The 14,340-nt window shown below is 46.0% G+C and overlaps 1 protein-coding gene across 1 annotated transcript in view; it reads left to right on the top strand.

The window, feature by feature from the left end:
• The first annotated feature begins 858 nt into the window (after positions 1 to 858).
• DUSP10 (dual specificity phosphatase 10) overlaps positions 859 to 14,340 on the top strand; it is a 40,116-nt gene continuing 26,634 nt past the window's right edge. The window contains exons 1-2 of the mRNA XM_052653752.1: positions 859 to 974; positions 3,166 to 4,019. Of these exons, the coding sequence (XP_052509712.1) occupies positions 3,209 to 4,019 (811 nt within the window). The 5' untranslated portion in view covers positions 859 to 974; positions 3,166 to 3,208. The remainder of the gene's footprint in view (positions 975 to 3,165; positions 4,020 to 14,340) is intronic.

Here is a 14,340-nt window from a genome sequence, read left to right as displayed (position 1 = left end):
GCGCCGGGCAGCAGTAGGGCAGCCGGAGGGGCAGCGACATCTGCGGGCGGGCGGTCGATGCTTTCTGGCGGCGCGGAGCAAGCGGGGCGGCCCCGAGGACTCGGGCCGCGGCGAGGCTGGCGGGCCTCACTGCCGTTGGATGGACGGCAGACTTGCCTGTCCTGCTGGAGCCCAGGCCTCCAGCGCGTGGCCCCGGGCTCAGACTGTAGAAGAAGCGATGTCCCTGGCCGCGCGCTTACATTCATCCCCCTGCTCGGGTAGCTGGGCGACGTCCGTGAATCTTCGGTTTATCAGGTCACCTCGAGGGACTCAGGGAACCCGTTTTTCCAGCTGGGGATAGTGATTATTCTCGTTGCCTCTTGCCTTTAGAAAGTTATTCTAACACGGTTTATCAGCCAGCCAGAGTAAGAAGGGAAAATAAACAGCGTGGTCTGTCCCTTGGGGAGGCGATGTACAGGGATCCCGCCAAGTTCGCAGAGCCAGTTTTAGGCGGAGCGGCAAACACAGCCCATTGACAATTCAGCCCCGGAAAGGGTTAACTGCATCCTGCGGGTTCGGTTTACATGTAAATAGAGAGCAGCTGCTCCGCGCGGGCCCCAGTTGGCCCTTTTAAGTTTTTGATTGGTTGCCAATGACATCACCGTCCGTATTATAACACAGTGGACCCAAAGCGGCGTCGGATAAACCCTCCTTAAAGAGCCATGGCCACGCCCCGGCTCCGCCCCCTCCAGGTGCCCATTGGCCGCGGGCTGCAGCGAAGTAGCGGTCAGGTTTCTCCGGGTTCTTATTGGTTCAACACGCCGTCGGTCGGCAGCCGGCCCGCCCCCTCAGAACCTTACATTTACAGTGTAGCAAAAGAGAAAGTAACTATGTTGCTGCTGGAGATCAATGAAGCCTAGTGAATGAGGGCTGAATGTGCGAATCCCTTGCTGAAGCGGAGCGCCAGATGGTGGAGGGTTACACTTATTTATGAAGTAAGTGGAAGTCACCGTGGCTACTCCTGAGAGTCCAGGGGTTTGAGGCGGTGTGAGTGTGAGTGAGTATGTATGTGGTGTGTGTGTGCGCCTGTGTGTGTTGCGATGTTTACGGAGGAGCCACAGCAGGTGAGGTTAAAGTGTTCCCGCTGTTGGCTCACGCCGCCCTGTGCGTTTACTCTCTCTGCAGTCTACTTGGATTGGGGGCGAAGGAAAAAATGAGGTTTGTTGGGATGCTTTGCGGCAGTTTTAAAGGCCAGGGACTTGTTAGTGCGCTGTGTTGCGAAGGAGGATGTTAAGTGCCCCGAAGTGGGGAAGCAGCATTCTCTGACCACTTAATTTTCTTTCCAGCCGCTAACTAGAGGTGGAAGGGCGACTAGAGAGGGAGGGGGATAGCTCAGTGTTTTTCGGGGAGGTTTCCTAGGCTGTCTGGATGGTTTCACGGGCAATATATATGCCCGACCCTCTGCTGCAGGGATGCAGGTCTCTTTATACACTCCGTGCGTGTGTGTATGCGTGTGTGTGTGAGAGAGAGCGAGTGTGCGCGCCGCGCACTCTGTGTGGAAGTGGGGGTCCCAGCTTATGTCTCCGTGAGCACGCTTCTGCGTCCCTCTCAAGGGAAATGGACTGTTGATCCTGGGACGTACCCTACCAGGTAACACAACAGCAAAGACTTTTCACCGCTGGGTCCAGCTGGGAAACAGTTATAGCTTCTGGAATAGTACTCGCTCTTCAAAAAATACTACGCAAGGGAGGAAGGGGCGGGGGAGGGAGGGAAGAAAGGAGAAAGGGAGGGAGAACAGGGGTTGGATTCTTCTTGCCCATCCAAAGGTGGTGAGAGAAAGCTGAGTCCAGTGGGGATCTGTGGATGTGATAGGTGCGTGCCCGTGTGTGTTTGTGTGTGTGTGTGTGTATTCTGCCTGTGACATTTTGGCTCTGTGTCTGAGAATGGTGACAGTCCTGTGTAGAGGGATGTTGGATGACATTTTTCCAGACATCTCTTAAAGTTGGTTTAGATGAGCTCCTCTTGCATGGCGTTTGGTGTCTCCTCTGTGTGTATGTCTAGTAGGAGAGGAGCCAGCAGGGCCCGGGAATGGAGTGCCTCTCTGCCCATGGGGAGGAAGGAACTGTCCCTTTGCAGGTACCCTCTCATGAGACAGGACATAGACCCCTGTGGGCGACTCTTTACTTCTCACTGGGAAGTCTTCTTTATGAATCCATCCTCTCGAAGAGGGGGCACGTCTGTGTCTGTGTGAGATCAAAAGATTTATGCATAGTGGCTGCCTTCCACTGAGAGAAGCTCTAGGATGTTCCTGTAGGAAAAGGAGGAGAATGGAGAGTTGAAGTGGTCCTTTTCTTAAAGGCAGGAGTGGAGTGGGTGGTGCGGCAAGGGAGACATCTGAGGGATGAATCTGTCAGGGTCAGGGTTTTCAGACCTGCTTCCCTAGCTTGAGCCTTCATTTTAGGGGACCAGTATGTAATGAAAGAGGAAATGCAGATTACTTTATAAATAAGAGGGCAATAGGAAACAAGGGAGGTTTTAATATGACTTTGTTGTGCTTTTCAAAGGACTTGGGAGAAAGAAAAGTAAGAATAGCTCAAAATTAAAGAGATTCACTTAGAGGGCTACTTTCATTCTGATATGCAGAAAGTTGACATCTGCCCCTGATGTATATTTAGCTGCTGTATATTCCCATGAGCCTTGCCAGCACTCTTGGTCATTCCTTTGCCTTTGCAGTGGCTGAAGGAATTACATGGAAAGTATGCAAGGGTGGACGTATGGGTCCTTCTCAGATGATTGCAGTATATTTCTGCCCTGGAGATGAGGCCCAGAAGAGATGCCTCTTAAGAACCTTCCCTTCCATCTTGAGCTTTTCTGATCCTTTGTGCGTGTACTTTTTCTAAGGCTGAACTTGGATGTGGGTCCATGAAAGGTTGTTCATCAACATTTGCATAGACTACATCTAACCTTAGGCTCAGCAAGGACAGGGGGTGGGGAGGGGGATGGTCCTCAGGCGTGCATCCTCTTTGAATCCATAGTGGTGAGTGTCAAGCTTTGAGTGACAGGATACTGGGCACTTAGGACAACTTCGCTAAGAGGGATGCAAAGTCCTTTCCTAGGGATTGGATTCGACTGCTTTTTGTGTCACATGACTTTATTCTTTCTTTCCCCCCCTCCCCTTCTTTACAGACTGTCTTGAGTTCTTCTTGAATTGCCAGTTTTCAGCCTCCTCATGCCTCCGTCTCCTTTAGACGACAGGGTAGTGGTGGCACTGTCTAGGCCCGTTCGACCTCAGGATCTCAACCTTTGTTTAGACTCTAGCTACCTTGGCTCTACCGCCCCTGGCAGTACCAGCCACCCTCCTGTCATCGCCACCACCGTTGTGTCCCTAAAGGCTGCGAATCTGACGTATATGCCCTCATCCAGCGGCTCTGCCCGCTCCCTGAATTGTGGGTGCAGCAGTGCCAGCTGCTGCACTGTGGCAACCTACGACAAGGACAATCAGGCCCCAACCCAGGCCATTGCCGCTGGCCCTGCCACCACTGCCATCGGAAGCTCCACCACCTGTCCTGCCAGCCAGATGGTCAACAACAATGAGAATGCAGGCTCTCTAAGTCCATCAGGTGGGGTGGGCAGCCCCGTGGCAGGGACCCCCAAACAGCTAGCCAGCATCAAAATAATCTACCCCAATGACTTGGCCAAGAAGATGACCAAATGCAGCAAGAGTCACCTGCCAAGCCAGGGCCCTGTCATCATTGACTGCCGGCCCTTCATGGAGTACAACAAGAGTCACATCCAAGGAGCTGTCCACATTAACTGCGCCGATAAGATCAGCCGGCGGAGACTGCAGCAGGGCAAGATCACTGTCTTAGACTTGATTTCCTGTAGGGAAGGCAAGGACTCTTTCAAGAGGATCTTTTCCAAAGAAATTATAGTTTACGATGAGAATACCAATGAGCCGAGCCGAGTGGTACCCTCCCAGCCACTCCACATAGTCCTCGAGTCTCTGAAGAGAGAAGGCAAAGAACCTCTGGTGTTGAAAGGTAATGCCCCCGCCCCCTCCCCAAGCACAGCCCTGGGGTCACCCTGGGTTTTCTCTGAGAAGTACCAGCTTCCTCCTTCCACTGGCTGCAAAAGACCAGACTTGCCTTTCTTCTTCTTGTCTTCCCTTCCATGCCCTCTCTTAATTATTTTGGGGTTGGGAGAGAAACCCAGCAACCTTGAACTGAAAGCCAGAAGACTTGGGCTCTGGTCTTTAATTCACCTTCTCATTTGCATTGTACAAGTCATTTCCCCCTCTCGGAGATGGTTTTCTCATCTTTCTAAAAAGGGGCTCTATGACACCACATGGCATCTGCAGTCATGCCTGCTCTGGTAACTCTGTTCCATTCAAACTAGCTGGAAAGTTCTTGTCTCTCAGACTTAACCAAAGCTGATGGAACAGAGAAAACCGCAACTGTGGTGAACTGCAAGTAAAGCTCCAGGTACCAGTTCTTTCTGTGGGAAATTCTTCCTCTTTCTCACCTCTCTGAAAGTAACCTTCAAAAAGGGTCAGAGATCCTTACTTTAGGGCCCCTCTGAGAGTTCACCCCAAACATCCATTCCTTTGCCCAAACTCCAAGGGACTCCCAGAGTCATTTTACGAAATACCCTCCAACACACTGTTTCTTCTGGTGTCACCTGACATCCGTTGACATCATAGCTCCTTCCAAGATGGGGTGGTGGGTCACTTGCCCCAGGGCACTGAGCGTGAATAACTGGATGTCAGTGTCACTGAGCCCTGGCAGGAGGAATTAATTGCCCACCCGTCTCTGGGCTCTTTCTGCACAGCGTTGCCTAACCTAGAGGGAGTTCGCATCCCCTGTCCCTCCCAGATGTGTCTCTTTGCCCTTGGATGCCATTCTTTGGGACACTGTACACCAGGCTTCATCTTTATGGTGGTGGTGGTGGTGGTGGCAGTGAGAGGCAGTCTTCTTCTTTCTTCTCTTTCCTTGAGTGTTGAGTCAAGGCACACAGTCTGGGCCACATTGCCAGCCAGTCTCCTGCACTGTGTAGACTAAAGGCATTGCTGGGTTCCTTTGAACACCTTGCATATTTAAATTGCAACAGGCCATTTGAATGAGCAAGGTAGCTGGTTTTCCTTTGTGGGCTAGTTCTGACATTCTTCTTGTCTTCCCAGTGGCGCATTCTGCCTTTTGTTGAGGAATGTTCTTGGAAATCTAGTTCTGAATTTCTTGGACCTCATCTCCCCTGCCCACCCTCACTGGCCTCGACCCTACTCTTATTGGGCTCAACTAGCACAAAGGTACAGCTTCCCTTAAGGAAGGGCTGGTGGGCTCTTAGGGGAAGGAGAACATCATGGAAGTTACATCCAGAGTGTTCCAGCCGCACCCAGGCATTTTATGTTGTTTTTGATGGGTTTTCTTGTGGTTGTTTATATGCTCATATTTCCTCTGTGTATCCTTGTATTTTGTCATTTTGTATTCTTGTTTGGCTGACTTTGAGTGATTCCCAGTAGGTTTACCCAGCTAGTGTTCTGTCTCTGTGATTTTGGCTTGTCTCATCTTTTTCAGAAGAGAAATACCCTCTACAAACTTCTCATTTGTTTGTATTGGGGAGCCAAGAAGTGGAGAACCAATGGAGTGATCTTCAGGGTGGTCTCTTGCTCATGTAGAGTAGATGCCGATGAGGGAAGGCAGGCCTTTTGTGTCCAAATGGTCTGAGAACAGGCATCAAATAATCCACATGAAGATGACCTTGGACTTAAACATTGAGAGTGTTAAGGAGGAGCTGTAGATTCTACTTTCTACTTTGGAGTGGGCATTATTGTGTACACGGGTGGCTTGTCAGTTGCTGGGAAATGAATCTCCTACGTGTTGCTGATGGGGTTCCTCTCCCCATTTCCTGTGGATGCAGCTGAGAGTCCAGGCAGCCTGGGCTTGTTCCTCGGTGTCAGTAAGGTTGCCTTAATGGGGCGGGGCCAGGCATGCTGCTGAGGTCACCGCTGGGCGCCTGCCGCCACCACCGCCAACAGGGCTCATCATTTTCGGGTTGGTGAGACGCAGAGGCGGTCGATCTGGAAGTTGCCTGGTGGTAGAGGTTGTATTATTTGTAGTTTGAGCTCTTTCTTCAAATATCTGGGGATTTTGTTGAAGATATGTAGTTTGGGAGCAGAAGGGTCTGTAATGTACTTTATTATTTTTGTCATTGTGATTTTGGTCTCTTTGTGGGGGGGGGATGGCCTAAAATTGGGGCCATGATGGTACAGAAGGGAAAGCGATCAATATTAGAATGCCCCTCTAGCTGCCCTTTCATCTGGGTAAACCAAAAGTTAATACCCTAACACCACTGAGGTGAAAATGGGGTGGATACCTCTGAGAAGGCATGGCCAGCAAACTTTGCCTAGGTTCTTGAGTGGGTCTATCAGACCATTCTGATCTGGCTTTTCTGCTGAGGTTTATTTTAGTAATCTCCACCCTTGGTGATGTAAGATTTTATTTTAGCAAGAGTAGTAGCGGTACCATTTTGGAAGGAGTGGTTTTCGCAGGAAGATGTAGTGGGGGTAGGCGTGGGGGTTGGTTAGCATCTGGGGTAGATGCTTCTAAGGCTTTGGGAGTTTATTTTCAGAGATTTCAGTACAATCCTGGGTTAATTTATGGCTCACCCATCTGACTCTCTGGTTTCTGTTTGTAAACACTGGTTGCTGCCCTCCCTGTCCGAGTTTTACGTCCCCCTGTTTCACTGCCATGCTCTCCATGTTTGGTGCTGCCTGTCAAGTAGAGCGGCTGCTCAGACACTGTTTTAGTAATGCTGTGTCAGGTTGGGAAGAAACGGATCAGAGGCGCAGAAGCCCCTGGAATTAAGGGACTGTTCTAATTTACATTCCCCTCCCCACTGGGACCTTTGTCTGAATTTGTATTTTATTCTCATCCTCCAAAGAAGAAATGGCATCAGATCTGTGCTTCTACTCCACCTGGTAAACCATGGTCAAATGGGTACATGTGTAGAGACTTGCAAAGGCTTTGAAAGAATTATAATCTGTTTTACACAAAGTTGATTTTTAATGTGATTTTGCACCCAGCTGAATAAGGAGGCTAGACGATTCTGGGTTTTCCATAATGAGAGCTACCACCTTTCCTATGATGTTTGTAAGGTTCCCTTTCTTTTCAGCAAGGCTGGGTTCAGGGAAGTCATTTGTCATTTACCTATGTAGGAATGGATAGTCTATTATCACCTCCTCTTTAAAGACAATTTGTGTCTTTAAAACTTTTATTATAAAAGCTTTCAAATACAGAGAAACCTAGAAAAGAGTATCATGATCACCATATACCTAGTACCCAGATTAAACAATTGTTAATGTTTTCCCTCTCTGCTTTTCTCTTCCTTTATTGGTTGTTGAAATATATTAGAATATAGATAATGTTTGACTATATTTCAGTATGTTTCATGTTTAAACTTAATGCTTTCAAATTAAGAAAGATGGGGATATTTTACAGTACTGTACAAACAACATTTTGACTCCTAAATATTGGTGTCATGTCCCTGTTGTTGACTTTTTCAAGCTTGGAATTCCATTTTGACTAACTGGCTACTGTTGAATCTATAGGGCAGCGCCCCCTACCCCACCAACACCCACCCACTGCCCCAGACGGGAAGGGATCTATCGCGTCCTCTTCCACAGGAGTCTGCCGGGTCCCATACCTGTACTTGCTCTGTGCTGTCACGAAACAAAGAGTGACTGACAGGTCTGCCTCTGAGTCAGTGGTATTTACTGGGGGCAGGGCTGGCAGGGGATGAGTGAGTACCACTTCAGGAAGCTGATTCAGTAGCAAAAATCTGATCACAGAGAGAGGTAACTTTTTATGCTAGAGAACTTTCCATCAAAACTCCTGAAGTGAGCAACAAAGATGGTACATCCTCCCATAGTCACAAAGGGCTCTGAAGTCAATACTTGTAGGCAGTACTGAGTCTGATGACAAAGTGAAGGGCTGTGCTTAGACGTCAGAGACTCTGAGGAAATATGTTTTCTCTTCTGCATTGTTTTGTGGGAGAAACAAAAGTCTTCCTCTTGTCTGCCAGGGATGTTAGGATTTTTTTTTTAAGATATGTGAAACAAAGGCATAATCTATTTTCACAGGTTTAGTGCTGTGATTCCGAGCTTCTGTTTAACATCCAGACATACTGAATCTTAGCCGTGTAGCAAATGGGGGAGAGATTCAGGCAGGAGCAGGGGGCCAGCCTGTCCGAGCGTCTTGGCTCATACCTTGCTAGCTATGTGCCCTTGGCCAATGGCTACTTCCCTTACTTCCTTATTTTCCTTATTTTCAAAAAGGATGTAACAGCAGCACTCTCCTGGTGGTAGTTTAGGTAGTAAATGAATTAATGTGTACAAAGTGTCTGGCACAGTTCCTCATACAGAGTGAACTCTCCCTCTGTGTAGCCCAGTAGTATTCCTATTGGTTGAACAGAAATGATGGTGTCAGTAAAACTGCAGTTTTGGCCTCTCTTCCAAAGGAGTGCAAATAACAAGTTAGGTACAGCCGTGTGTGTGCGTGTGTGCGTGTGCGTGTGTGTGTGTGTGTGTGTGTGTGTTGCTATGGCCTAAAAATAACTTGATGACTGTTACCTAATTTAAGTAGCATACAGTTGGAGTGCCAAGTAATTACAAAGACATGTTGGGTCAGAAGGCCAGAGTAATTTCGGCATATCCTAGAATTATTTATTCAGTGGGGAATTTGTAAAAATGTGATGATAAATCTGTCCAACGAATGTCCCTTAACTAAATAATGAAAGTATAAAACTATTAAGCTTTGCTTTTTCTGGCCTCTCATCATGCTGATTTATTTTTGGAATAAGGATTGTAGTCTGACTATAAAAGGGGAGGTGGAAGGAGTGGGGAGTATGCTTCATTTTGAGAAGTTCTCGAAGCTTTGCGTTTTGATGAGATGAAAGGCCAGGGAAAAGGAGGGAATTCATGGAAAGGCCTGCTCATTTCTTTCAGTGAGTCTTTAACCTTTCCGCGAGCTGGTTCCGAGTTGCCTGTATCTTCCTTAAGCTTTTGGATATACTGTGCTGCTTCCTAATTAAAATGTAAGTGAAAAGTTATTCACTGTGTGTTCAGCAGAGTTTAGCTCACTTTCACCTGAGCTCCAATCGGGACTTTGCCACTGACCAACTGGAGGTGTCCTTAGGCAACTCAGGTTACCACTCCAAGCCCGTTTCTCTTCACTGTAAAACAGGGATAATTCCAACATCAAGGATGAAAGATGATGTAAATAGAGTGTCTGGCACATAGATAGCTGTCAGTAAACTAGGCACCTGGGCTCTGCCCCACTACCCCCACGCCCTTTCAGAATGTCATCCATGAGACTGGGTGAGGGGGCAGCGGGATGGGAAGAAAGGATGTGCCCTTTCTAAGCACAGCCCTAGCTGCTGCTGCTGCTAAGTCGCTTCAGTCGTGTCCGACTCTGTGCGACCCCATAGACGGCAGCCTACCAGACTCCCCCGTCCCTGGGATTCTCCAGGCAAGAACACTGGAGTGGGTTGCCATTTCCTTCTCCAATGCATGAAAGTGAAAAGTGAAAGTGAAGTCACTCAGTCATGTCTGACTCCCAGCGACCCCATGGACTGCAGCCTACCATGCTCCTCCGTCCATGGGATTTTCCAGGCAAGAGTACTGGAGTGGGGTGCCATTGCCTTCTCCAAGCACAGCCCTAGAGAGCATGTTAAGTAGGAACCACTGTTCTCACCCATTCAGATCAGTTAAGTTAATCATCTGGCTTGTCAAGGAGAAGTTCAAGAAACTCCTTTTAGATGAGAAAAAGCAGGGTAGAGGAAGGGAGATTTGGCAAAATTATAGGAACCGAAATTCTCTAGACATAGCCTTGTGGTGTTCCTGCTCTAAGGAGCTGGCATTAACCTCTGACCAGGAGCTGGCCCTGCTTCCTTTATTCTAGTGTTAGCACCGACCAGACTAAGCCTGGCCCAGCATCTCTGGGGAGCGCTAGTTTGGGCATAGTAATGTGTTGGTTTGCAGTTCCGAAGCAATTTGGTTCAAGCAGCTACAGGACACAAGAGGGGCAGCAGTTCTCACCCCAGAAGAAGCCGAGGAGAAGTCATCTCACCTCTTCTGAACTCGAGAATCCCAGGTTATAGAAGAGGAAGGAGGCTTAGAGGTCACTAGTCCAGGAACCTTCACTGCAGGCTGCACCTTGAAATCATCTGAGGCAACTTAAAGCCTGGGATGCTCTGTTCCCACCCCCAGTGATTCTGATTAAATTGGTCTGGGGTCCAGCTGAAGTATCAAGACTTTTAAAAGCTCCCAGGTGATTCAAACACGCAGTGAACCGGGACACCATCGATCTCATCGTCTTATTATGCAATTGTGGAATTGGGGCCTAGAGAGGTTTATTGCTCGTCCAAGGTCACATGCATGATTAATTTCAGAGCCTTAGTGCAAAAATAGGTCTTTCCAGGTCGATAGGTTGATTGTGTGTGTGTATGTCTGTATAAAATAATACATACATAATTTTAAAGATATATCTGTTTTAAAATCTTTATTGAATTTGTTACAATATTGCTTCTAATTTTTTTAACCCATCCATCTTGTATATTAAGTTCACTATGTATTTTTTTTCCCCAAAACTTTAATTTTTTTTTTGTATTGGGGTCTAGCCAATTTAGCCAATTAACAATGTTGTAGTAGTTTCAGGTGAACAGTGAAGGGACTCAGCCATACATATACATGTATCATTCTCCTCCAAACTCCCCTCCCATCCAGGCTGGCACATAACATTGAGCAGAGTTCCACGTGCTGTACAATAGGTCCGTGTTGATTATTCATTTTAAATACAGCAATGTGTACATGACCTTCCTAAAGTCCTTAATTATCCCTTCCCCTTGGCAACCATAAGTTCATTTTCTACGTTTTGTTTTTTTTGGCCTCAAGGCCTGTGGGGTCTTAGCTCCTACACCAGAAGTCAAACCCAGGTACCCTGCATTGGAAGGCAAAGTCTTAACCACTGCACTGCCAGGGAAGTCCCTAAAATAATATGTTTAATCAAGAATGAGATGGTTGGATGGCATCACTGACTCAGTGGACATGAGTTTGAGCAAACTCAGGAAGATAGTGAAGGACGGGGAAGCCTGGTGCGCTGCAGTCCATGGGGTCACAGATTTGGACATAACTTAGCAAATGAACAGCGACACAATCAATCATTTTGAGTATTGCTACCTTTGTTCTTGCATTTTGGGATTTCAGTCCGAAAGTATAAGGACTTAAGTCTAAGATATTTTGAAACCAGCAAGCTCATGGTCCTGATATTTACCTGTGTCCTAGAAATATGGAACAATATTAATGATTATTTGATCCCATCTTCTAGGGAATTTAATGGTTTCAGGAAGAGCTACAAAACAATTATCAAAATACACCCCTATACCTAGATGTCTAAGGACTTAAGTATTGGTTGGTTTCCATGGATATTAAACCCTTGTGGGTATGGGAGATTCATTCCCTTTTAAAATTTTTCTTTTTTTTTTTTCATTGAAGTATAGTTGATTTACAATACAGTGTTGCATTAATTACTGCTCTACAGCAAAGTGATTGTTCATCAGATATCATTGAATGCCTTCTACGTGCTCAGCACTGGTCTAAGGCTAAGGCATCTGCCATCATAACTAGGATAATTTGAATGTTAGAATGAGAGCATGTGTGGACCAGGCTAATATTCCAAATCCATTGCACCTTGCAGCTCATGTACCTGTGTGGATTCTTCATTCTCTTCTGCAGCAAAATCTTGTTTAGGGAACAGTTTATCTGGAGGAAATATCATTCTCCTCCATGTTTGTGTGACCTTTGGCTTTTTTCTCCTTTATTTTTCCCGTTCAAGATAGAGTCTGGCCTTTTCTAAGCATATCTCCTTGGGCCAACACAATTTCTTTCCAAAGTCTTGATCCAAAAAAATTATTATTTTTTGTTTGTTTGTTTTTATCAAAAAAGGAAATGCACATACTCTGTCTCAAGAAGCTCAGGGCTGACAGGCTTCCTCTGTGCACTGGAGTGGAACTGTGTCATTTGAACCTCACTAATTTGGGACATGTTTCTGATAGGAATAAGACCTGTGTTTATTTTTTCCTGCAAGCTCTCTATGAAAAGAGGGCATGCAAAGCAAACAAACATTGTAAGTGGTATTTCAGAGACAAGGTTTTGGCCTGCTTAGGAAAAAAAAAAGAAAAAGAGTTTCCAAGTACAATTAAAAACTACTCTAAGGGACCAACTGAGCTATCAGGGAAGCCCACTCTAAGGGACAGGGCTTCGATAAAAACACAAGCATTTATTGTTTTGAAGCCTGTGCTATTTCCCCTAAACTGTGTGGGTCCCTCTTGCACAGATTTTCTGTGGCTACAGATCCATGTACTGTAACCTTACTAATTACAAAAATGGGAGGGAAGAAAAAAGTGTGAGTGTGAACCACAGTCTGAATTTTATTGTCGAGTGTTTCAATATACATTTTATATTCATGTTGATGTAGTATCTTTTCTAATTATGAAGTCCTTGATTCTAGATGCTTTTATGCATAAGTGAGGAGGAAAGTCTCAGCATCTTTTTTTTTTCAGCTTAAATCTGTATAATCTATTATTACTTAAAGTTGGGAAATATATCTATATTTATGTAAATATAAGTATATTTATAAATACATTATATATATGTATATATATATTTTTTCCTGTCCGCACCCCAACAAGACCCATATTTTATGTAACTTAAATGGAAAACAAGCTTGAGCCTATGCTTTTGGATACAGAAATGAGCTGTGCAGCCCGGTATTTTCATATACGATTAAGTTTGCCACCCCATGCTCTGCCTCTAGGTCACTAACAGGAATAAAAGTTTTACGGATTCATTAAATTATCCATATTGCCATGATGTTTTATTTGTGATAGAAGTCTACTTATCTTTCTTTTACCACCCCTCCCCAAGACTGGTATTTCACAGACATCGAAATCAAGCTAAACTCTCTCAGAGTTCTTCAAGAAAGGGTGTGGTTTGGCCTTTCTACTTCCCAGTGAACTCCCGTCAGGCATCTGTTGCCCAATTCTCAATTAAGTAAATAGACGGAGCCACCCGATGCAGGGGGCACTGTCAGGCCGTCCTCCCTTTGAGGAGTGTAAGCTTTTCCCCTTATGATGTGAGCTCATGTGAGCTTACTTTGTGTCCCTGGCTAAGGAGGCGGTCACCACTTTAGGCAGAACATTACTGTCCAGTTCTTGAGTACTTGGTGCTTATGCTATGGGAGAAATAATCCCACATTCTTTTTAACTGTGGCCCTGGGGTTTGCTACCACTGGGCTAAATATTACCAGCTGTTGCTCCTGGCAGACAGGAAAGAAAAAGCAGATTGGGAGGAAAGGAAGGAGGCGCAGGGGTGCAGAGGAAAGAGAATGCTGTGAGGGTAGGGGGTGCTGTCAGAGTCAGAGACCGGATCCTCAGGCTCCTCGACTGGAGTCCTGGGTTCCAGTTTCCAAGGCCGGGAATTACTGTCATTAGTTCTGACATGTCTGTGTCCCTCTTAAAATAATAAGACAAGACAGTCTTCTCAAAGGGGCTTCCTTGAAGGGATCCAGGACATCTTCTTGGGCCTTGTATTTCTTATTAAAAAACATATTTTTATGGTAAGATCTATAAGAATGGTCTGATGATTCTCATGGAGTGATATTTTACTCTGACAGGAGAACACTATTTAATCACATATAACTGACCATCCTATCATCCCTGAAATTAGAAAATTATTTTCCAGATAGTTTGGTGGGTGGGTGCGGAAAGCGATTGAAAGCTTTCTATGTGCTGGGCATCGGGCTATCACATCAGTATCTTAGTTCCCAGCACAGCTTCCTGAGAGAGGTTTTAGATTCCTAGTTTTACGGAGGGAGAATCAGAGGAGGAGATTCAGTACCCTCCTCTGCCCCTATTATTAACCAGTGAGTTTCAGAATGAGAACTGAAACCCAGTTTTAAGGATTTCAAAGGCTCAGTTCTTTCCAGGCTGGCCACATGTTTATTTACAAGCGAGCTATAGCTCTCATTCCTTAGGGTCCCTTTAACTGTACTTTATCTATGAAGTGTCCTTGGTTACAATATCTGCGCCTCCCCCCACATTTTCTTGTATTTCCTCAACTGAAAATTCCAGTGCTCAGAGTGGCTGACTATGTCCTCAGAGAGGAGCTGGCTGCTCAGTGACCTCATCCTGAATTATATCCCAGCTTTGGGAAACTTCAAATTTTGGTCACGGCAGAGGTTTCTAACTAGAGCAACCAATCAATGAAAGAAATATTTGAAAATTGCAATGATTATTTGTAGCATTTATGAA

This window comes from Budorcas taxicolor, chromosome 16, assembly GCF_023091745.1.
Source record: "Budorcas taxicolor isolate Tak-1 chromosome 16, Takin1.1, whole genome shotgun sequence".
Classification (NCBI taxonomy): domain Eukaryota; kingdom Metazoa; phylum Chordata; class Mammalia; order Artiodactyla; family Bovidae; genus Budorcas; species Budorcas taxicolor.
Note: the sequence above shows the minus strand (reverse complement) of the source record. Positions and strands in the feature narration are given on the sequence as shown.